Source organism: Gymnodraco acuticeps, unplaced genomic scaffold (genome assembly GCF_902827175.1).
Source record: "Gymnodraco acuticeps unplaced genomic scaffold, fGymAcu1.1, whole genome shotgun sequence".
Taxonomy (NCBI): Eukaryota; Metazoa; Chordata; class Actinopteri; order Perciformes; family Bathydraconidae; genus Gymnodraco; species Gymnodraco acuticeps.
Window position 1 is genome coordinate 678838 of NW_022989953.1, and position 22361 is coordinate 701198.

The 22361-nt window shown below is 41.5% G+C and overlaps 1 protein-coding gene across 2 annotated transcripts; it reads right to left on the reverse strand.

Moving 5' to 3' along the window:
- Positions 1-2: 2 nt before the first annotated feature.
- elmo3 (engulfment and cell motility 3) lies at positions 3-22322 on the reverse strand. Of its 2 annotated transcripts, XM_034210644.1 has the most exons (21): positions 22072-22322; positions 17589-17697; positions 14962-15002; positions 14753-14825; positions 13198-13248; positions 12764-12933; positions 12263-12362; positions 12013-12164; positions 11084-11162; positions 10296-10346; positions 10057-10179; positions 9213-9335; positions 9030-9134; positions 8240-8348; positions 7975-8111; positions 4052-4215; positions 2948-3060; positions 2729-2833; positions 2547-2626; positions 1329-1409; positions 3-1235 (listed from the first exon to the last, which is right to left on the reverse strand). In XM_034210644.1, exons 2-21 carry the CDS (start codon positions 17664-17666, stop codon positions 1023-1025), a joined length of 2148 nt encoding a protein of 715 aa, XP_034066535.1. In that variant the 5' UTR covers positions 17667-17697; positions 22072-22322; the 3' UTR covers positions 3-1022. The 2 variants fall into 2 exon arrangements, with proteins under 2 accessions (XP_034066535.1, XP_034066536.1); XM_034210645.1 differs by lacking the exons at positions 7975-8111; positions 8240-8348; positions 9030-9134; ... (10 more) ...; positions 17589-17697; positions 22072-22322 and adding an exon at positions 5970-6121.
- Positions 22323-22361: the final 39 nt, after the last annotated feature.

The window sequence follows — 22361 nt, forward strand, 5'->3', positions numbered from 1 at the left end:
GCTTGTTTTATTTCCAGTATAAATCAAACTGTTTATTCCAAAGTGTGTGATAAAGTGGATATTTGTTACAGAGGGCCAGTTTGCACTGCAGAGGAAAAGTGATGGTGCGAAACAAACAAACCTGTGTCAGTTATTGAGAAGCCACTGAGTGTTGCTGAGTCGAAGTGCAGCACATTGTGATAGGCATGTCGCCTCCATATTATTATTATCAGTACCTTTTATAAAATCTCTCTATTTCAGGATCTGATCCAACACATTTAAAAAAATCCTACGCAGGAACACTTATTGCATTCTGTATCATACAGATATAGTTTGATAAGCTTTGTGTCTCTCTTTGTAAAACTTGATATGTGAAGTCAGCATGGTACCTAATGCAGATCTGCATCACTATAACACATCTAATAAAAGTCGTACAGATCATCTCGGATCCACAGCTTCTGGGATCCGTACCAAGGCCAGTACCCATTTAAGCAACACATTGACCCACACCTACACATACTGTACTTGTCTTTGTTATGTTGGAAATGAGTGTAATGTGTACCACATCGTGAAAAAGCACTGTCCAAATTCATGCTCATTCAAAAACATAAAAACATGAGCACAGCCAGCCTTTAGAGACACAACGTCTATCGTCTCGACCAATAAAAACTACCCTCGCACGCAGGAGCATTCCATGCACCATACATCGTTTAAGATATATTTAGAGATATAAAATGATAACAAAACTAAATCATAGTACCATTAATTGAGTGGCTGAAGAAGAAGGATTTCATTTTCATCTGAGGAAATATGTTGAATTAATGCAAATACAGTCAATAGGCAAATGGTAGCAGTTTCCACAGGTTTTCTTCACTTGGATGCAGAAGACCACATAAACCTAATGTTATAAATCTGTGTAATAGGAATAAGTGCACGGATGCACAGGTCAGTTCTCACCAAACACACACTTCTTATTTCAGACACACACACACACACACACACATATACAGTATATATCTATTTACACATTCACACATCCTGCTCTACTGCTCCGTCTGGCTGAAGTCGTAGCAGAAGTTGTAGTTGCTGGGCGGTTTGGGGATGACGGGCGCACAGTCGGGGATGGGAACGTTCTCCAGGTCCAGGAGGCGGAGCTTGATCTCCATGGAGAGTAGGATCTCCAGCTCGCTGCGCGTGGACTCGCTGCTCATCTCCCGGCCCAGGAGCACGCTCAGCCCATCTGTCCACAGGCAGAACTGAGAGGACGCCAGGGAGGTTGAATATCACTGTCGTCATGCACACAGAAACATTTAACTGTGATGAAGAGGAAGATACTCCATAACACTCACATCAGTTCTGGAGGGGGCGATGAAGTTAAGGCTGTCCTCTTCTACATCATATGTGAGGCTAAAGGCCAGGTCCAGCACCTCCTGCAGCGAGGGACACAAAGGGTGTTAATAGATTCAAGATTCAAAGGTTTTATTGTCATGCTCATAGCTACAGCGTAGAAATGGCAATGAAATGGTTCTGACCTGAGCCCCTCCAACAATGCAACATAGGTAATAAAATACAAAATAGTGCTAAAGTCTATATACACGTAAATAAAATATGATATGTACAAGAACAGAATATGAAATTAAATAATGTGCATTAAGACAAAATTAAATATGGTTATATCAAGTTAAATAATGTTTAACAAATCAGTTAAACTCATAAAATGAATTAGAATGGTGATTTCATAATTGTATTACTGGGCTCTTTGAGACATTTAAATAAAAAGCTATGTTTTATTTATTGATTAAATAACCTGTTGTTAAACATGAGAAATGAAGCACTTCAGACTTAAAGGGCCCATGTCATGGCCATTTCTACTGATCATAATTCCACTGTTGAGGTCGAATACATTTATATTGTTAATTTTCCAAACTCACATTGGTTTCTCGTACAGCATCTCTGTATTGTGTATTCACTCTGTCCTAAACGGCTTGTTGGAGCTGCGAGACAGAGAGACACAGCGAGACCCAGCCCGAGCACACACACCCGCAGCCTGGCTGGGAGTTTGTGTGTGTGCTCACTCACAGCCTCGCCGCCTCCCGCCGTCTCAGGGAGGAGAAATCGGCGGAGTTGAGAAAAGATTGAGTGTGTGTGTGTGTGTGTGTGTGTGTGAGGAAGTCTTAAGGACGTAACGTAACGGCACCGCGGATTGGTCCATTTGGACTAATGGGTCCATTTGGGTATGGGCACGTCACAGAACCCAGGAAGCAAACAATGGAAAAGGAGAAATGTCCAACGAGGCGTTCTGGGGAAGCATAGACAGGTCTTTTCTGTGCTAGAGTTTTACTCCCTACAGAGTGTACTTTGAGGGTTTGTGACTCTGCAGACCGTTTACATGCAGAAAAAGCTACATAACACACAAGGGGACGGGTGATAACCAGAAAAGCATGACATGGGACCTTTAAGTAAAAAAACATTTTCGTCAGATAAGAATTTCCAAAGAAGAGTCTTAAAGATGAGGGGATCACTTTGCATCGATGATATACATCATAATGAGAGGAGGTGCTGCCCACCTTGTTCTGTTTGCTTTTGTTCTCCTTCATGTGAGGACAGTCTTTTCCCGTCAGCAAGCCTTTGATATCTGCCACTGGAACTGAAGGGAACAAATGGAAAGGGATGTGATGTGTGATTTGTCTTGATACAGAACATATGTGAATCTTAACAACTGCAACACCCCAGCCCAGCTTCAACTCACTCTTCTCTTGCAGTGTTTCTATTGGTGGATTGTCCGTGTCCTCCTCCACATCCCCGTAGTGAAGCATTTTGTGATTGGGCGACAAGCGGCAGTACCACAGTTTATCTGAGGAAAAGCAAACAGTCTAAGAGGTTAGAAGAAAAATACACACTGTACGCTGTGTGTAAGAGTGAGTGTGTGTGTGTGTGTGTGTGTTTGTGTGTGTGTGTGTCCTCTCACCCTGCCTGCGTCGGTTGCTGATCTTCCTGAACATGGTTCCTTGACACAGCCTGTTGAGTCTCTGCTGGCGGATCAGCTCCAGCAGCTCCGGCTTCAGGCGCTCTTTGAGCTCCCTAGATATTAACACACACACACACACACACACACACACACACACACACACACACACACACACACACACACACACACACACACACACACACACACACACACACACACACACACACACACACACACACACACACACACACACACACACACACACAACAAAATACTCCAAAATGCTTCATCACATGGTGTTACATTAGAGATGGGACAATATATACAGTATATATATATCATTTTTTAATCGCAGATTGTTACAAAAAACCCTCCCACAGTAGGTTATTATGGTAAATAGAAGGTTGGCGTTATGATGAATAATAACCTTATCTCAGGTTGTTTTTTACTAAAGAAAGATCGGTCATATCTTAGATGCAATACAAATATGTGTTTCTTAATACAATGTAAGGTACCCTGAATACCTGTATACCAAATGGATTATATTTGGCTATTTCAATAGTTTAAAGCATATTTTGATGATAATAGGGATATAATTGGGAATCCCAATTATTTTAGCCCTGACTTGAAATGTTCCTTTTGTCCCATGCCTGGTTAGCATTCACAACCTAACCAAAGGAAACCCAACCCAGACACATAACATAACAAATAAAACACATCGCCAGAAAAAACATTTGTCCTCATTGTTAATTGATTAAGAAAGCCTATGGGGATTTAAAGCATGGACAATAACTTCTGCCCCCCACATTCAGTGTGACAGCATCACCCTGCTACACGCAGTGTTCAGTGACAAACAGCAGCTTCCATAGGGGTGGAAACTCTCTGCAGTCATCAGTCGAGCAGCTGATCTGGTTCTGACACTGTTGCTGGACTTTTCTACATATTAACAAACAATCTAAATCAGGATCTGAACCCTTTTTTAATGTTTGGAAAACCAATAGCTGCTGGGTCTCCGGCCAAGCATTTGGAACAGAGCATCCACATATTGTGCCAAGAAGGAGCACATGGGAAGTGTTTCTAATGTTTACAGATCCTGCTACTCACAGTACGGGGGGAGCGAGGGTCTCCTCTTGGTGCAGCCGCTCCGTCTGCCGCAGTTTGAGGATCTCGCCGTAGTTCAGGGCGTTGACTTTGTTCTTGAAGAGCTCCAGGGAGGTGGGCTTACTGGAGAGGGTCCTGGTGATCTGCTCCCTCACCACCTGCATCACCTGAGGACAGAGAGAGATGATACACACTTACTGTTTCATGTAGGAACACCTGCGGACTGCCTCCAGGTTGTCTGGCCGGGATGAGCGATAAGAACGTGTTAAGTTGAGATGTATTCATATTTGGGCTGTAATCCCAGCTTCTCTTTCCTACTAACATGTCTCCTGGATTCAGAGATGCTTTTGGGTTTTAGTGCCATTCAAAAGAGATTCAGTGAGATTGACATAACTTGTACTCATCATCCAACGACAGCAGCAGACATCCTTTAAGTTTAGACAATGAGAAATATCACATGTAATGTAAAACATTTTGGCCCAGTAAAACGTAAAATGATTATCCTAAATGTTTTATTTGATTAGAGGGGAACAGGTGGAAAATCCCAGCCACAAATAAAATACGTTTGTTCAACTATCCTGATCTGAATGACATTCATGCTCAAAGAATTTGGTTCATGTTTTTAAAAAAACATGTTACAGAGAAAACCATTTTAACAGATTCATTTAACCCTGCTTCCCATATATATATTTTTCTTTTAAAAGATACATTGAAGATATTTGATTACCTATCAAAGTCTTACTTTTAGATGAATAGAATACATTCCTGACACAATTACCCTTTGGGTTGTCAATACAAAAGACCCTAACCAATGGCCTTTTCAAATGTTAATGACTTATTCAAACCCCTTTCCTAATGGAAAATAATCCATTCAAATAGTTTCCCTCCTAAATCCTTCACCAGTTGAAGGTTAAAGATTCACACTGTCCAACCACCTATTGAGTACCCTCCTCTCTCAGGGGCTAGCCATTGATCAGCACGCTCTTTATTAACCCAATTATCTGCCACCCCCCCAACACATTCACCCAACAACGCTGTATTAGAACAATCAATAACTGGGATGTTATTTCCCTGGGGTTCATATATAATAATACACTTCAAACAATTGAATATATATTTAGTTTGAAAACAATTTGTACCCACAGACTGAAAGGCTTTAGCACTGACTCAGCGTTTGCCATTCCCGTGTGATTGTGTGTGTGTGTGTTTGTATTCAGCATGACTTGTTAAACTGAAGCTCACTCCGAGAGACAGGGGGAGACCCCGAGGGCCGGTACCCTGAGATAAGGGCAGTTGGTCAAAATCTGCACATGTGTAAAACCAATAACTGCCTTCAGTATGCGTGCCTCAGCTGTAAATAGTGCAACATCTATCAAAAATCTATAAAGCTACAAGCCTGTTTCAGCTCTACTCGTCCACACACTCACACTCTGCTGACCTACATCATTCCTGCTCACACCCCATTTGACTGATTGGGAACAATCGGTGAGGAAAGAGTCATTTGACCTATTTTTAGCACAGCTCCGTCGAGACCGCTCTGAAAATGTTCCATTATATAAAAAACTGAAATGTCATGACAGTCTGTTGGTGCCATGGAGAGTCTTTCCGTCTGGCAGCAGTGGGAGTACAGATGGTGGAATCTCACATTGTATTGTGTGAACACGCGACTACAGTCTCTCCCTGCTGAAGCCCCCCCGAGCCAGAATAACCTCACTGTCCGGGACATGACACCAGCCAGCCACTTCACACTGTTGTGTCATGTTGACACATATTTCTAACAGTTTAGCTTTAAGTATGGATACAAATTGCCCTTAACTCTGCACCTGGACCATTTGATATCGACTGCCTAATAACAAACAAACAAACAACAAACTGCTTGACACGCATACTGACTAAGAAACAAAACCAAAAACAACCGTACCTCCATTTTTCTTGCTGCAGTACTACTATGAAGTGAGCCCTTCGTCAACAATGGGAGGAGAGTGACGTGGACGACCCGGAGTGAAAGTGAGAGGCAGCGATCACTGCATGACAGGAGAGTGCAGGCCTGTGGCTGTTTTGTAAACAGAGCCTCAGATACTCTCACACACACGCTGGTCCGGCCCCTCTGTCATTTAGCTGAAGCGGCCAATGGGAGCGAAGGTGGCAGCTGTTCCCTAACACCCTGCAGCATGTGATAAGTGTGTGTGTGTGTGTGTGTGTGTGTGTGTGTGTGTGTGTGTGTGTGTGTGTGTGTGTGTGTGTGTGTGTGTGTGTGTGTGTGTGTGTGTGTGTGTGTGGAGGAATACCGTTATGACGGAGGGTGTTTAGAGCAACCTGGGCACAATCTGAAACACTTCTAATTCATCCCACCATCTTCCCCTCTCTTGTCTCCCCTGCTCCCTCTCATATTGTTTCCAGAGGTTTCCTCTCTGGTGTTTTGTAATTACTCCTCATTCCCCGAGCGCTTTGTTTTCCCCGTTTCCTTCTCCCTCTGTTTCTGCCGCCCACCACCCTTCTCTTTGTCCACCTCATGCCCCTTTGTGCTAGCCCCAAAGCACCCTGGGTAGGGGTCCATGGTCAGAAACAAAAGCCTGGTCTGCCTGCCTGGCGCTCGGGACACTGGCCCGCTCCCGAGGGGTGAAAGGTCACCGAGTTTTATGACTACCGGGAGAGGGGCCTTGTTGGTTGTGTGTGATGTTGAGATGAGACTCGGGACAAAAGCGAGACCACTCTCCTTTTCAGGACCCTCAGTATCTCTCCCAGACAAGACCCCGCTGCTGAAAGCTGGCACTACACTGAGGCTGGGGGCTCCATGTGTGTTCCTCATGCAGGGTCACCTCTCCATAAGGGGGCAGCTCTGGGACGGTTAGCATGAGAATAAAGCTATTCAAAGTCACAAACTTACACAAATCCACCATAAAACAACTCTTTAAAAGGCTCTCGTAAAAGATTGATGTTAAACTGGGAGTCTGGAGGATCTTGCCCTTTTGTTCAATGACTTTGAAACCTTCATGTCGTTTATTAACATAACTCACGGTGGGCTTGATTCATCTTGGTAAACCCAATTCTTTAACATATTATTATTCACTTGAATTTGATATAAAACAGAAAATCCAGAAATCTCTGTATTCATATATTATCTAAATAGTTGGTGTTTATTTTGATCACAGCTCTGATGTAATATAAGTGAAATTACAGTTAGAGCTGCTGAGCTGTATCATGATTCATGACGCTACAGTGCAAGACAACAATCCACACACCAAGGGTTTATTTACCAGATTTCATCATTAAAGAAGTGTATCTGTGATATGGCCTGGTCAACATAATGTCCCGGGAGCTGTTTGCAAGACCTGCTGGGGGCTGAGGTCTGAATACCCCTAGTCCTCTCTGTACACACACAAACAGTCGGAGCAGCTTTAAGCCATGCTGGAGCAGTGACTGTATCAGGGGACTATGTTGCATTACGTATGTTTAGAAAAGCACAGACAGACTGAGTTATCTGCCTTTTACTTCAGCATGCCTCCTTCCTCCTGTCTTTATTTGATTTTCTGAGTGGAAATGAAGACAAACATGCCAACAGTACAACTAGGATAAGGTCTACCCTTTCAGAGCATTTACAGTATGTACTAAGATCTGCCTCAAACTGTACATTTGTTGTACTATCATGTTTATATGTAGGGGTTACGGTCGAGTAGCACAACTCTGGATCTTATACCTATCATACCTCATTATGACCTGGAAGTATTGAGACAGAATAAGGCACCCCTCGTGTTTGTATATGGAAATGTGCAGCTTTACTTACAGTTGGCTAGCTTAGCGCCAAGACTGTAAACGAGGAGTGGGTATATTTTGATATTTTCATCCATCGCTGGACATATTTCCTGAAAAGTGGAACTGGTCTTTTAAAGTGAATATACAGCCTGATAAGTTTGAAGCTAGCCTACCTTGTCGAAGTCCTCCTGTGTGGCTCTCATCTCCTTCCAGGTCTTGTTGAGCAGCTGAATGCAGACGCAGAAAAGCTCCTCCATCAGCCGATCCTGACTGAAGAAGATGGGGTGGTAATCAGATCTCGTCTCTGAGGCTGTTAACAGAGGAGGGAATAGAAAAGATGGAAAGGAAAAGCAAAACAAATGGAGATGATCAGTTGCAGAGTGCGTTTTACCAGAGGTTCAACATGGTTCTTATGCCGCAGGTTGGAGGTGAACTCACGGGGTTCTCCGATACGAAGGATTTCACACAGGATGAGTGTGAGCTGGATGCTGCTCCTGGCAAACGGACACTCGTGTTTGTCTTCCCTGCTGCTGTTCTCCAGGACAAACTGGGGGAAAGACACAATGGACATTCAGCTGGACAGGAAGTGAAGCCTCTGTCATAGAGCTTACACAGACAATAAGAACATGACAGTATTGACTTGTTCAGCTGTTATAAAGCACTTGCACTTTTATCCTGTATTAGACCAGGGGCTCCCAAACTTTTCAGCCCGCGACCCCCAAAATAACAGTGCCAGAGACTGGCGACCCCCCTGTCAACGGGGGGGGTGAATTAATTTAAGTTTTCCGCACTCTCGCGGGAATATCTCCGCAATGGAGCGAGCTTAAGTTTCACTTTCGATTGCATGATATAGCCCAGCGCAACACCTTCATCACACATGTTGCCACTTGTTTGTACCATTTTCAGGCCATTTGTAATCTGTTCTAGAAAAACGATGTGTTTTTTTGGATTGATACTTTTTTCCCCCAATTTTTATTTTGTAATCATCTCGCGACCCCCACTTTGGGAACCCCTGTATTAGACAACCAAAACATGTATGAGATATTTAGATCAGGTCATCAAAATGGGATATTCTTTATCATTTCTAATATGAAACGGCTCAGGTTAATGACATACTTGAGGACAATGCTAGCTACAACATTGCAAAAGTCCGAAAATGTGTTGAAAATATTGAACTGAGCCATAAACTCTTTATATGGTGGAATAAAAGCAGATACATCCTGCTCACCCTGCTGTAGGCGTCAGGATAGCGTGATGCAAAGTAAAACATGGTGTCCAGAGCCAGAAGACCAGGAGGCGTTCGCACCAAGTCCTGCCCGGGGTTACTATTGTTCTGAAAGGATCAAAGAGAATATTAGTCGCAGAAGGGAACAGAAACATCAGGGAATGACTTCTGACAGCGGCCACCTACAGAGAAGCCTAACTTCTTGAACTCTTTGGCGCAGAGCGAGCGGCGCCTCTCGTGGCTCAGACTGTTCTCGCTTTCCGTCTCAAACGCAGCCTGCCGCAAACCGTGAAGGACGTCTCTCTGCTCCTGCAGGACGGAGGCAGAAGAAAGGTGGATGTTTAGTGTTAACAGGTGTTTTCATACTTTGGTCATTTATTAAGATGAAAGATAAAAACATTTGCTCAGAAAAAAACAACAAACTGGCTTTACACCAAGGAACTGCTGAGCACAACAACATCTGTGATCAGTGAGAAGTTATTGTGTTTTAGATATGTACAATTTAAAAGTGGAGTTGTTTTGAAGTTGAGTTTTATGAGGTACTTATCATATTAATGTATCTTCTTCAGTAAATGGTGGTGGGCACATCTCTAGTTTGGATAAGCTAACCAAAAGAACGCAGTACAGTGGTTTGAACAGAGAATAGATAATGACTTCAGTTTCCTGTCAGAATGGGCTGTCAAACCGCAAGCTAAAGTGTGATCTAAATAGAGCAGAGAGAGAGAGAGAGAGAGAGAGAGAGAGAGAGAGAGAGAGAGAGAGAGAGAGAGAGAGAGAGAGAAAGAGAGAGAGAGGGAGACGCTGAGCTGATCCGGAGCATAGAGAGAGAGAGCTGCGGTCCGCGGGGACACGGACAATTTGCGAATGAGTTCTGCCTTTTGTAAGCTGAATTTATCAATAATTTGTCAATAAATATGGGCGAAAAACGTCACTTGTCCATCGGACAAGTCAATGGAAAGATGTACTTGTCCGATATTGTAAATAACACGTCCCGGACGATCAGACGTGTGCCTTGTGTGTTGTAGCTCACCTGGTTGTAGCTGTCCAGAGGCGTCCTCATACGAGGCTCCAGGTGGTTCAAGGTAACGGACTGTAGGACATAGAGGTAGTGGGCCATCTCGTCCTGGACCGACCCAGAACTGTGGATGATATTCTGCAACAAATAACAAAACATTGTTGCTTTATTTCCATTCCTCTGCACAATAATGAGATCATTTTATCACTGAGACACAGAAAACAATATGAAATGTCAAGAGTGAGATGATTTACTTTATAAATGTACTGTCGGAGATTCTTCTTATTCAGGAACGCAAACATATCCTGCAAAACAGAAAACAAAGAGTGAGTAAAATGTGTTACTGTGGAGCAATAACATGTTTCTAACATGTGGAGGCGACAGAGAGTCAGTTACAGATCAGTGGGCGGGACATTGATATTAGTGAGTGTAAAGACTTTGACCTCTATGACACAATCATCACTTGCTGGTACATGCATCTCTAGCCCAGCCTAGTTTGGTTCAGGGCTACATTTACTGATAAGAAGGGTGGATTTGTTGACTTACTGTAAAAGTGAGGAAGTGAGTGTGTGTGTGAGTAACAAAGAGAGTCTGAGAGAAAGGGAGACAGGGGCTGAATGAGGGAACTGTTCCCGTACAATGAGAGAGGAGCAGGAACAGAGCAGAGGGAGAGAAAGGCTGGACTGTGATGAGCGGGCAGAACGAGATAAATGGCTCATTTCCAAACTGTCTGTAAGAAACTGCGCGTGCACAGTAATGGCCTGATGACGCAAATAACCACCCTTCACTCCCGGTCACATGCATGCCCATAAGCCTGGGATATTGAAGCTTCGAATTGTAAAACATTGAGATGATTTATTAGGAAAAACAACAGCTTAGTTAAAGTATTCACAGTGCATAGCGATTAACAGCTGCAGGCTACACTATCTGGAAGGAAGGCCCTGAAACTAACTGAATACCAACTTGTGTGCATGCCTGAAAGTTGGATGAGAAGAGGAAGTCATTGAAACATTAGAGATTAAGAGACACACTGCAGCAGCACCTGTCTGTCCGAGTCTCCGGCAGTTTGGAGTAGTGCCATAAGTAGAGCCATGGCTTTGGTCTGTATCTGCGGATTGGTCCTGGAATCAATCAGAGGACACAGGAAGTGAGACAAGCACATCATTTCAATGTTCTACGGCTTCATAAAGAGGTTTTTAGGAGTGAAAGATGTTTTAACAGATTCAATTCTGTGAACTGACAACTGTGAAATGTTGGTGTAATAAATGGTAGAGACAGTGGAATTCTCAGCATTAGTCTTTTTACATATTTAAAAACTTCCTGTTTCAGAGACAATGCTGACACTTATCACTCACACACCCCCCCCCCCCCCCCCCCCCCCGCAGATGTGTCACTTTCAGAGTTAGTTTTCTCTTTCGTTTTACAGCACATCCTGAACACTGTGTGGGATTTGTTTATGCTATCAGTCTTTATTTTCTTCCACTATCTGCCACTGAGGGACCTCTGAAAGTGGTTTGGATTAGATTAGATTTGCTTTACTCTGGATGAACAAGGTGGTCTCTGTGCAATAAAGCAATACAGACAATATTTTGTTAAATGCATTGTTACATGCACTAGCACTTTTCCAGATGTTTATATTTCTGTCTATGTGTCTGTAACTGGACAGATGCAATCATGAAACTACACAGGTGTGTATTTTAAAGCGAAGTGAAGGCAAATTAGTTTCTAAAACAGGTCTGTTCGAGTAAGAGAGGGAAAGGTCGGGGGATAGGAAGTACTTTAGACCCCTGGCCGTATTTTGCATTGCAGCCGGTGGGATTTAGTAACATCAAATCAATGACATTTCTGGTCAGTGTTAAAACTGGTGGAATAATCAAGGTTGCAACACAAAGAAAATCATATATCAGGCAGGTGTGGCAGCTCATTTATGATTGGCTTCTAAGAGTGAGTCCATATCTATCAGTTACTTACACCTGGAGGTGAGCGATGAGCCGCTCCATGGTGACTTCCTGTTTGACCTGCAGGAAGAGGCTGTGGCTGCTCAGCACCATGCTCTCCAGGATGTCCAGGGACACCTGCTGCATCGATACGTCGGTCGACTTGGCGTTGACAAAGCTGGCAATCTGGAAGGAATGGAAGGACAGAAGGAAGAAGAGTAAGAGAGAGTGTGACCACAGTCAGAGAAAAAGACATCCGACAAAACAACAGAGACAGACCGTACCTTCTTGATGAAGACACAGGAGAGGTTCTCCCATGAAACTATCCCATGATCCATCAGTTCCATGAAGCCTGTCAGCGTGTGGGTCATGATCGCGTTACTCCTGAATGACACACACACACATACAATGAAATGATAAGTACATTGAAGGACATTAATACAGGTATTTCTTTTACTTGCACATTTGCATTGACAAATAGCATTTGAACAGACTTTGCTCATAATAAACTAAATATTAGATTTTAAACAAAATTGGAAAAGAAAAAATGGAAGAAATGTGTCAACAAACTTTCAGCAGAAGATGTAACTCACGTGTGGCCTTAAATACAAATATTCAGCAGGTGTTTTTTATATTCTTTACATGTTTAGCTCAGCAGGATATGTTGCTCTATGTGTTGGAACCACTTCACCCCATGGCACCACTGGTATCTATTTGAGGAACAGTTTTGACCACACCCTTTGAAAAAGTACACATGCAGAGACAGACACACATTGAGCGCTCACTCATTAGAGTCCTCTACTATCTTGACCAATAAGAGGTGTCCGTCTCGGCTGATGAACTCTTGAGCAAAGGTCACGTCTGTGGAAACGCTCGCCAGTTCCTTCAGCGAATCACAGCGCACGCCTGAGTCCGAGCTCTGGATGCCTTTGTACAAGTCTTCTGCACATCGGCCCTGCAAGCAAAACACACATGATCACACACACGCACACACACACACACACACACACACACACAGCATATTCAACAATTGTGTACTCTCTAGTGACCGATCAGTGCTGACTTATCCTATTGTCTGTATATTCATCTGATTCTGTACATTTCCGGCACGCATAACATAAATAAAAGTGTGTCGGGCCAGCGATGGAGGGAGAGACAGAGGCTGGAGGAATGAGGTGAAAGAGTAGCGTGGCTGAGAGCGTGGTCGATGCAGACTCACCGGTGCCTTGGTCAGACGCAGAATGCAGCCATTCTTTATGTCCAAACGATTCTACAACACACAAACAAACACACAGGGGGATTTACAAACTGTTGAAAACTAAAACAGACCGACATAAACAGGAACGCAGAGGAAGTCAAACACACATTTATACCAATGAGTAAACCACAGTCACACAGACACATATTCAGTAAGAAGACCAATACACACAGTAACCCATACACAAACTCACGCTTACAAATATAGTCACCTATAAAGTGCAGAAAAAGCTTGGACTGAATTAGCACAGACACTCTAATGACTGGTAGTAGAAGAGAGTTAAATGTTGAGGGTAAAACTGTGTTGTCTGTGAGATGCGCGCGGTTAACAAGCTCTGCATCTCTGCGACCAAAAACAGTTTTCTCTGAGAAGAAGCTGCACTGGACTCCCAGAACATCAGCAAAAGACTAATGTGATGTACCTGCCCCAACTCAACCAGCTGATCCAGTATTCTTTCTTTTAACAATGCATACAATGTACATTTACCTCATTTCTAAGGTTTGTTTAACACAGACAAATACCAATTGCTACATAAATAAATAAAGCTGATGTATTGAATTTAGAAGTTCTTGCTAAAGCGAGTTTCACCCATTACAAAAGACAGTTGGATAAAGAAAACGGTGTGCATGTGAATACTACATGTATGCGTCATTTATGAATTGTCACTGTAAGCTACTTTGTTCACTTGAGCTGCACGATTAATCCCTTCTGTCAGCAACATTGTAGAAGATGGTGTGTTTACAATCTAAGCTTGTGCTCCCAATTGCACTTGTGTGCACTCCGAAATAAGATATACAGTTACTAAGGAAGGAAATAATGTTGTTATCACACTGCACACATTCAAGCTTATGTTTACTCGGCCTAGGAATGAATCTTCTATTGGACTTAAACATCTGTATTTGAATAACAACCAACTCTGAAAGGTATCATGCTTTGTACAAATTGTTAGGATTAAACACACAAGCCTGCTGTGTGTTTCACAAACACTCCAGTGTTACAATAAATGAAGCATCTTTCCATGCATATCTCTGATGACATCGTAATGGATTCTGCAGCCCCACTTCAGGCCAGAGAGGGGGGAGGGCACTTCATTGGCAACCTTTTCAAAAGGTCACTACACACCAAGAAGCTGAGTGTACTTACAGCTACCTTACTCTTTTTTTTTCATTCTCTCTGTCCTATGTTTTTTTAGTCTGTCTCACACTCATTTTAATAGCATTGATGACATTGAGGGGGCTGGGCTTCATTTTATGTAAACTAAATACATGTAGTGTTAACTAAAGTAATAACATGTACTTGTGTACTTAAGGGAAATACTCACAAAAGCGGACAGAGGTGATGACACAGTTCTTCTTCTGATTTATTTCTGTGCTTTGATGTCTTAAAATAGAGATGAACCGTCTTCTTGTTTTACAAATATAAAAATCTGAAGTGCTTAAACATTTACCCACCAATTCCCTTATTTCGACATATTATGGTATACTGTATGTATGACTTGTACATAGATGGGACTCACCGATTCAGTGATGTACGTCTGCACTCCATCAGCATACTGCAGGGCGTAGTTGTCTGGACCTGGGAGATTCCAGCTACACACACACAAACACACACACACAAAGCAATATCACTTTCAAAGTAATAGATACAGTTAATGATGTCAAACATTTCCACAGGACAGCGTACAGGCAGCAAAACAAATCTGATCCATTATCATTATTAACTTACCCATCACACACTTCCTTTATCACAGCAGACAGAGGCTTTTTCTGTGGAAAGACACAACAGACACAAGCTGTTAGATACATACAAATGCATTAAAACAACATAAAAAAACACACACCTGCTGCACACATGAGAATCATAACAACAGGACTAAGACTCAACGTATTTTCCCTGACAGGGAGCTGAACACATGCTTCAGTAATGACATGCTGTTATGGGAACGCGGTACCACAGCTATTCAAGCTGGCTGCAAACTGTGTTTGCCAAGAAGAGGATATCCATCTCCTCAACGCGTTCTGAACAATGTTACCCTGGGTGCCCAGATCTGTCTTTGTACGTAAATAAAGCCAGACTACTTCCATGTCTGACTCTCAGCTATCCTGCTATTAGTGGTCAGCCCCGCGGTCAACCAATCAAAATGTCTTCGGGTTCTGTGGTAGACCCAGTGGCTGCTCTGTTATAAGTGATCGGATGTGTTTAGTGGAGACAACTGGGCCAATGAGAAGTTTTTGGGGATACTTCTGGGCAGACAGCAATGGTTATGATGCAATATTAAAGAAGAAAATGTGCATTTACGTCACAATCTAAAACTCCTACGTTTTTAACTATTTCGTCTTCTTGCACATGACAATATAAGTTAAACTTGAAAAAGTGTGTCCATCTGGTGTCTGCTTTAATTTGAGTTGTGTTACATTTTCTCTGTTGAATTTACCAGATAGTCTCGTGAGTAGCCTATCTGTTAAATCCATTCTCTGTCTGTTAAAACCTTCTCAGGAGATGTACAGTATGTGATGTGATACACAGGGATACAGTTTAAACCTTTACTCATGCGAAGAGTCTTGCGCAAAAAAAAGTACAACTTCCCCATAGTTTCTGGGAAAAACATGGGAAACTTCCCCACAATCACATTGAGTCAAAGCTGAAGAACAAAACTCATATGGGTATAAAAGTGCTTAATATCTTAAATAATCATGACACAATAAGATATCCTATGTGCAAAAATATATAAATGAACCAACAATTTGTGAAATAAATGAAAAACGTATCATCTAACAACAGCCTTAGCCTAGCTATCTACCTAGCTGGCTAACTAGCTAAACCGACTTCTGTTCTTGGATTATTACTCAGCTTTGAAATGTTTAGCAGTGTTTGCTACCTCCTGTTGAATAGATCAACAGAGAAAGGTTCCATGTCTTCTTTTTTTTCACAGAGTTGTGTATCTTTCTCTAAGGAACATCATTACAATAAAAACTACCGAGGTAAATGTGAGCTAACCAGCTAACCTTACTGCACTTTGATGCTAGGTACATAGCATGTGAAGTTTGGTTAAGCAACACAGTGTATTAAAAATAAATGTTAGTTTCTGTGTCTGTATTTATTTACAGCAGCACCTATAGTTTCATTTAGAATGATTATAATGTTTTTGCTCTAGTTAAAGCGAACTTGTTAAATCTGGTAGCAGTTGTTACGCTAGCTTGCTAAAGAAACAATGCTGAAACCTATGTAAAATATGTTAATGATGCCACAGAGTATCATGTACCAGACTATTTTAAATATCTCACGCAGCAGCAGTTGTGTCAAACCACACTGGTAGTGGGAAGTGTGATAATTACCCTATGCAAAGGCACACACACTGCACACTTTACTTGTTTTGTTATCAATAATAGAATAAATGAAGGAGATGGTGAAAGATACATCTATAACGACAACTGAGCTAATAGCCCCTTTGTTATCCAGGACATGATTACCTTAGTTATATTTTTGTATACTGATAATATGAACTCACATGTTATTGTGACATTATTTCTAGTATCTGAAACCTTGTTTAATATGCTGCTTCCTTTCGTGGCTAGGACATTTATTTAAAATCTCCAAGAATGTCAAAGGCTGCTGAACTAAAATATCGTCCTGCAAAAAACTGCTTTCCCTTTGTAAATTACTTTATGATGTGTTTCTTTTGAATACTTTGTGTATAGAGCAAGAGTCAGCCTTTTGCTATGAATTCAGCATCAGGTTGAGGAAGTCAAAGCAGCGGGTATTGTTGCTTCCCAAATGTTTAACCACCTACAGTATATTAAGCTCCTCCAATAAATAGTTAGGGTTAGATTTAGTTTATGAGTGCTAGCTAGGAAAGCTGTCTTGTGGTCAGAGATCAACTTGAGCAGCAGCACAAATATTTTAAAGATAGGGTGTGTAGCCATACACTGATGTTCTTAAACAAACTGGATTGTTTTGGGATACAGTTGTGGCCCACAGTGCAAACAGAAACGTACTGTACGTTGTATGTCTAACATCTGAACATCACTTGAAGGTGAGGGTGAAGGTCATTTTAGCTGTCTGGCGGTCACCATGATAAGCAAATTAAGCGGTTTACCAAGGTGAAGCGCTACTTAAAAAGGCTGAGGGCTAAAGGCTTAGATCTAAGGGAAGGAAATTCCCATGGAAGTTCACTGTTGGAGAATACAGCAGACAGCTAGCCCTGAAAACAGGCAGACACCAGAGACTCTACAACAAAGACAACATCATTTTTTAAATACTACCAACCAGAGTAACAAATGAAAAAACCCATCCAACTTTAACACAGGCATTAGTGATTTAAAGCAGGTTTATTGAAATTGTGTGTGCATTACCTGGTCCAGTTGTATGAGCTGGGGGTAGGCCCCAGGCATCTGGATGGCAATCTTCACTATGTCCTTCTGTTGAGGCATGTTGGCAAGTCTGTAGTCCACCACTCACTGGCTGTAGATAATACATGAGAGGAAAGTGTCAACACAAAGTAGATTCTGTATACTCATTGATTAAAATGTCATAACCTTAACTAACTGGAACCTGATACAAACATTATATTGACCTCATCATCACCAAAAAGACAACTGTGAGAAAAAGTAGGTAATCTACAACCAAAATGAGATTGCGATTGTATTTGATGAGCCTACAAATCCCAAACAGAAAGAATATTATTAATTTCATGTATCTACACAAGTGTGGGCCTGATCTTGATTTGGGCAAGGAAGAACTGTTCAACATTTAAATGTTGGCAACAGAGACACTTCACATTGCTCGTTCCCGTTGCTGTTGTTTAAAAACTAGTTCAGTCATTTTAAAACTTGATAAAGTGAAGGCTAACCAACCCTGTTGCAGTCTGGACTGGTGAGCAGTCATTTAATGAAGGTCTCATGGAGGTCAATGCCACTATCGTTTTCAATATGAAGTTGTAGAACACCATGTTCCTCTTTCACCGTGTGTTTATGTTGCGTTGCGTACAGCTGAGTGGGTTAAACGCTGTCTGAACACGCACTACGGATTGTTCACTCTTTCTTCCCCCCTTTTCCAACTCACACACGCCGTACACACTTCCTATCCAGCCTTCAGACAGCATTCCCAGAGGATACAGAAGAAGCAGTTGTGTTTCCAACCCTCCCCTTTTTCTTGTCCTTCTCCGTCTCTCCCTCGCTCTCAGCACATGGAAACAATACAGCTGGATCTAAATTCTTCTGTACATTCATGAGCTCTTGGTGAAAGAAAATAGGTTGAGCGTGTGCCTGCTTGTGTTTTTTGTGATTAATAACCCCCACCCTCTGCTTGATCTCTTGGATAGTTTACATACCTTCACCACCAGTCTAAAAAAAAGTCAGTTTATGGTGGGGTTCAAAGCGATACTCCTGTCAAAACACCAACACGCCTTTACCGTCTCCCTCAGCCTGAGGCAGCATCTTTCCTGATAATGAAGGCCTACGAAACAGGAATGAAAGGGAGGAATATCTTTCTACAGCAGGACCGATTGAGAATTTGACTAAAGCATGGAAAAACAATCACTCAAGGTGTTTTTTGGTAGTGGTGCAGAAGGTCCACTCCTTCATTTGGTTGTGAATGCAGATTTGTTCTCTAGCAGCTTATGAGTCAGCAAATTCAAGGCCAAACTCGGGGTAATGGCATGTCATGTCTTTGCAAAAACAAAGAGTGCCTGTGTGTTTTAAGCTGAGTATCCGTCTGAGCTGCATAATGATGAATGTGAAATTGAGCCCATGTGTTTTTCAGTTGAACACAAATTATTGCTTTGGTTTGCACTACAAAGATCAAAGGATAGGTAGCTTTGTTTTGGTGAGTATTTATAGTGAAATATAGAATGTAAAAATATGGCTTCTACTGTACTTGGACAACAAGGTGTTGTATTTGATTACCCATTAGGAAGGACATGATTTGGCCGTTCTTTTTTAAAGTGATTTAAACCAGTTGTGGAAAAGGCTGGCAATATGAAAACTGAAGTTATCGGTCGGCCACAACTTTGTTCCAGACTGAAATATCTCAATACCTACTACAAATACTAGTACAACATTTTGTACATTCATAGTTTGCAGACAATTATTCCTGATAACTTTGACAGAAACGCAACACAACAAAAGACTTCATAACAATGTTATTGTGAGCATGTGAGCATGCTGAGCAAGTTTGTAGGTACTTGAAGTGATGCTAGCAAGGCGCTCTTAGCCTTGTTTTCCTAAACTCTAACTTTAATTGATGATTAATCATAAATATCTAATGGTTATTAAAAACGATTGTGCAGTAATATTCTGTTCATGTACTTTTGATACTTTCAGATTATGTTTAAATGTTTACAATAAATCTACCATTTAACCAAGCGGGAAGAGAAATATTCAATGTTAAATTTAAAGGTCACCTATTATGGAAAATCCACATTTCTTCTATTCATAAATATCTGTCCCCTCTCTGTTTAGAGATTCACAAAGTTCTCTCTCTTTTTGTCCTGATCCATTTATATAAAAACCTGTCTGAAAATGAGCTGATCAGATTTTGGCCACCAATGTTTTTTTGGGTTGTGCAATTATGAGCCAATCCCAAACCAAGGTAACACCCGCCCACCTTGTCACCTGATTCTCCTCCTAGACACCATTGTGTTTTTTAAAACTGAACATCTAGCAGAGGGGCCCGAAGTTGGAAGTTTTGCGTTTAAAGCTACAGACACAGAATCAGCACTTTTGGAACAGGGCTGAAAAAGAGGGGTGTTACAATGCTGTTTGGTATTTTTTACAGTGTATGAGCCAAACACTTCAGAAACATGTTTTGTATATCTGAGACCTATAATATAATAGGGGACTTTTAACATACATAATGTATTGTCTCATATAATAAAAGAATTAACATTAATCAGCTTTTCATTGATCTTCTGCCTTTAAATCTTTAGATCCTCAGACTCTGAGTAAACACACTTCCTAGTGCACTCTCATTGAGTAACGTATTATATTACACAAGAATGAAAAGAGCAGATGCAGGTCTAATGTAGTCAGCTGAAAAAATGTGTTCTAACAGCTTGGGGTTTCCCGCGCTGACAGTAAAGCACTTTTAGTCCACATTCATCATGACCTGTCCGTACACGCTCAGGTCTTCTGTAATACTGGATACTGCCAAGCCTGCATTGACCCCCCCACCCTTCATTATAACAAGACTAAGGATACAACTAAGCTAGTGCTTTGAGCGTCAGCTGTTTTCCTCAACTACAAAACAAAAAGCTTAGATAGTGTTGTAACCTGAATTCTTACACATCAAATGTATTTCTTATTGTTGTCGTGCATAGATTGCATTCATACCCGCTGAAAATCTTGACTAAGTTACTGTAAATGTGTATGATTTACGGATTGAATGGAAATTGAAATGTAAAGTAAACTTAACTCAACAGAAAAGAGGTTAGGTTTTCCTCCTCTCAATAGAGGTTATTGCTGATGACAGTGTGTCTCTACCTGTCGATGCATGTTTGTGATTTCCCCTCAATTAAGTACATGAAGGATGCACCTTAAATGTTTGTCTGTTTGCTAAGCTAAATGCTACTAATCTTAATACATTTATTGGCAAAAATGTTGATGTAGTTACTGGTTTAAATCTAGGTCAAATGAATACTGGTCCCATTAACATTTAAAAGTAAATATTTGCTTGTTTTGTTGGCTATGACAGATATTGTTATATATTTGGCGAGGTTGATGACAAAGCAATGTATTTTCACGCCATCTTCGACTTTGATGGGGACTTTTCTGAATGTTATGACAGTTAAAAGAATACAAATAAGTATTAATATATCAACAAAACAGAAACCACACATCTAAATATCATATCATTACAAAAATCCTTAGTCACAGCATTATAAAGGTTTAACAGAAGAAAATAAATTCTGTTTGTCTAGCATGTAAGATTTATATATGCAAAAGTACAAACATATAGATTACTATCAGGACAGTTGTCAACAGACTGATGGCAAATAATTGTTACGACAGTAACGGGAAGTCAGGATAGCTAGAGTACAGAGAAAACCAATGGAGCCTTAAGCGCATAGCACACATATGGTGCTGTAAAACAATATAGTGTTCTGTTCCCCCTTAACAACATCATTTCCTATGGTGTAACATCTAGACTCTACACAGATGTACAGATTAAAAAGGTCCAGCTGGCAGTGCTTTTTCCCCCTGTTTTCTATGAGCACTTTAATTCATTAAGCTTAAAACCACCAGCACAGCCAGACCTTTTGTTAGCCTGCTGACTCACTGGTGTGTCTCAGATCCCCTGGACTGACAGACCCCTCTCCTCTCTCTCTGTGTGTGTGTGTGTGTGTGTGTGTGTGTGTGTGTGTGTGTGTGTGTGTGTGTGTGTCCTGTCAGGTTAGGAATTTCAGGCAGCTGAGAGCTTCCCCCCTTCGCGCGCGCGTACACGCGCGCACACACACAAAGTTTGTCTCAGATAGAGGAGAGACAAGAGAAAGACTGACCCTAGGCTTCTACTGGTATGTAATGTATGGTATACCATTTATGATAACATATAATACACTGGTGAATAACGTTATTACAGTTCTGCTTTACACAATAAAATGTAACCTGAGTTAAGTGGAACTTCTTTAGTTGAAAATAAAGTAATGTGCTGCTTAAGCGAATCAACAAACGTTGTCAAAGCTTATTTTTAAGAAGTAAAACATATGCATATAAAACAACAAATCCACAACTGAACTGGCAGTACTTTAAAAATGACATGACAAGCATGGTGGAAAGATACAGTCAAAGGTGGTGAACTAAGTTAGTCAGCTGCAGAGCTTTCCTCCTGCCTGGGTCCTACCTGGTTTGAAAAGACAAGTCGAGGCTACTGTCCCACAGGAGCTGCCGCAGTCCGATCGAGAAACATTTGCAACTGTCCTTTTCTTCCCCTCAGAGGAACACCCCGTATGTGGAAGTGACTTTTCTTAGAGTTACTTGTGAACTGCTAGGAAAAAAGGAGAAAACTCTTGCAATACGTTTTCAGGAATGATTAGTTGACTTAAAAAGTTCCGGGTTGGTTGGAGTCGTTCAGTCGAGGGTGTGAGGCAAGCTAGCATGATTTAGATCAGAGTTTCCGGTGAGCACCTTCAA

Excerpts from the sequence above, each read along its gene's own strand:
- elmo3 (XM_034210644.1), bottom strand. The coding sequence starts at position 17,666 with ATGCCTCAACAGAAGGACATAGTGAAGATTGCCATCCAGATGCCTGGG. Across the intron at positions 11,163-12,012 it reads CTCATCGCTCACCTCCAGGT|GACCAATCCGCAGATACAGA; the intron begins GTAAGTAACTGA and ends GATTGATTCCAG. Across the intron at positions 10,180-10,295 it reads TCCGACAGTACATTTATAAA|AATATCATCCACAGTTCTGG; the intron begins GTAAATCATCTC and ends TATTTGTTGCAG.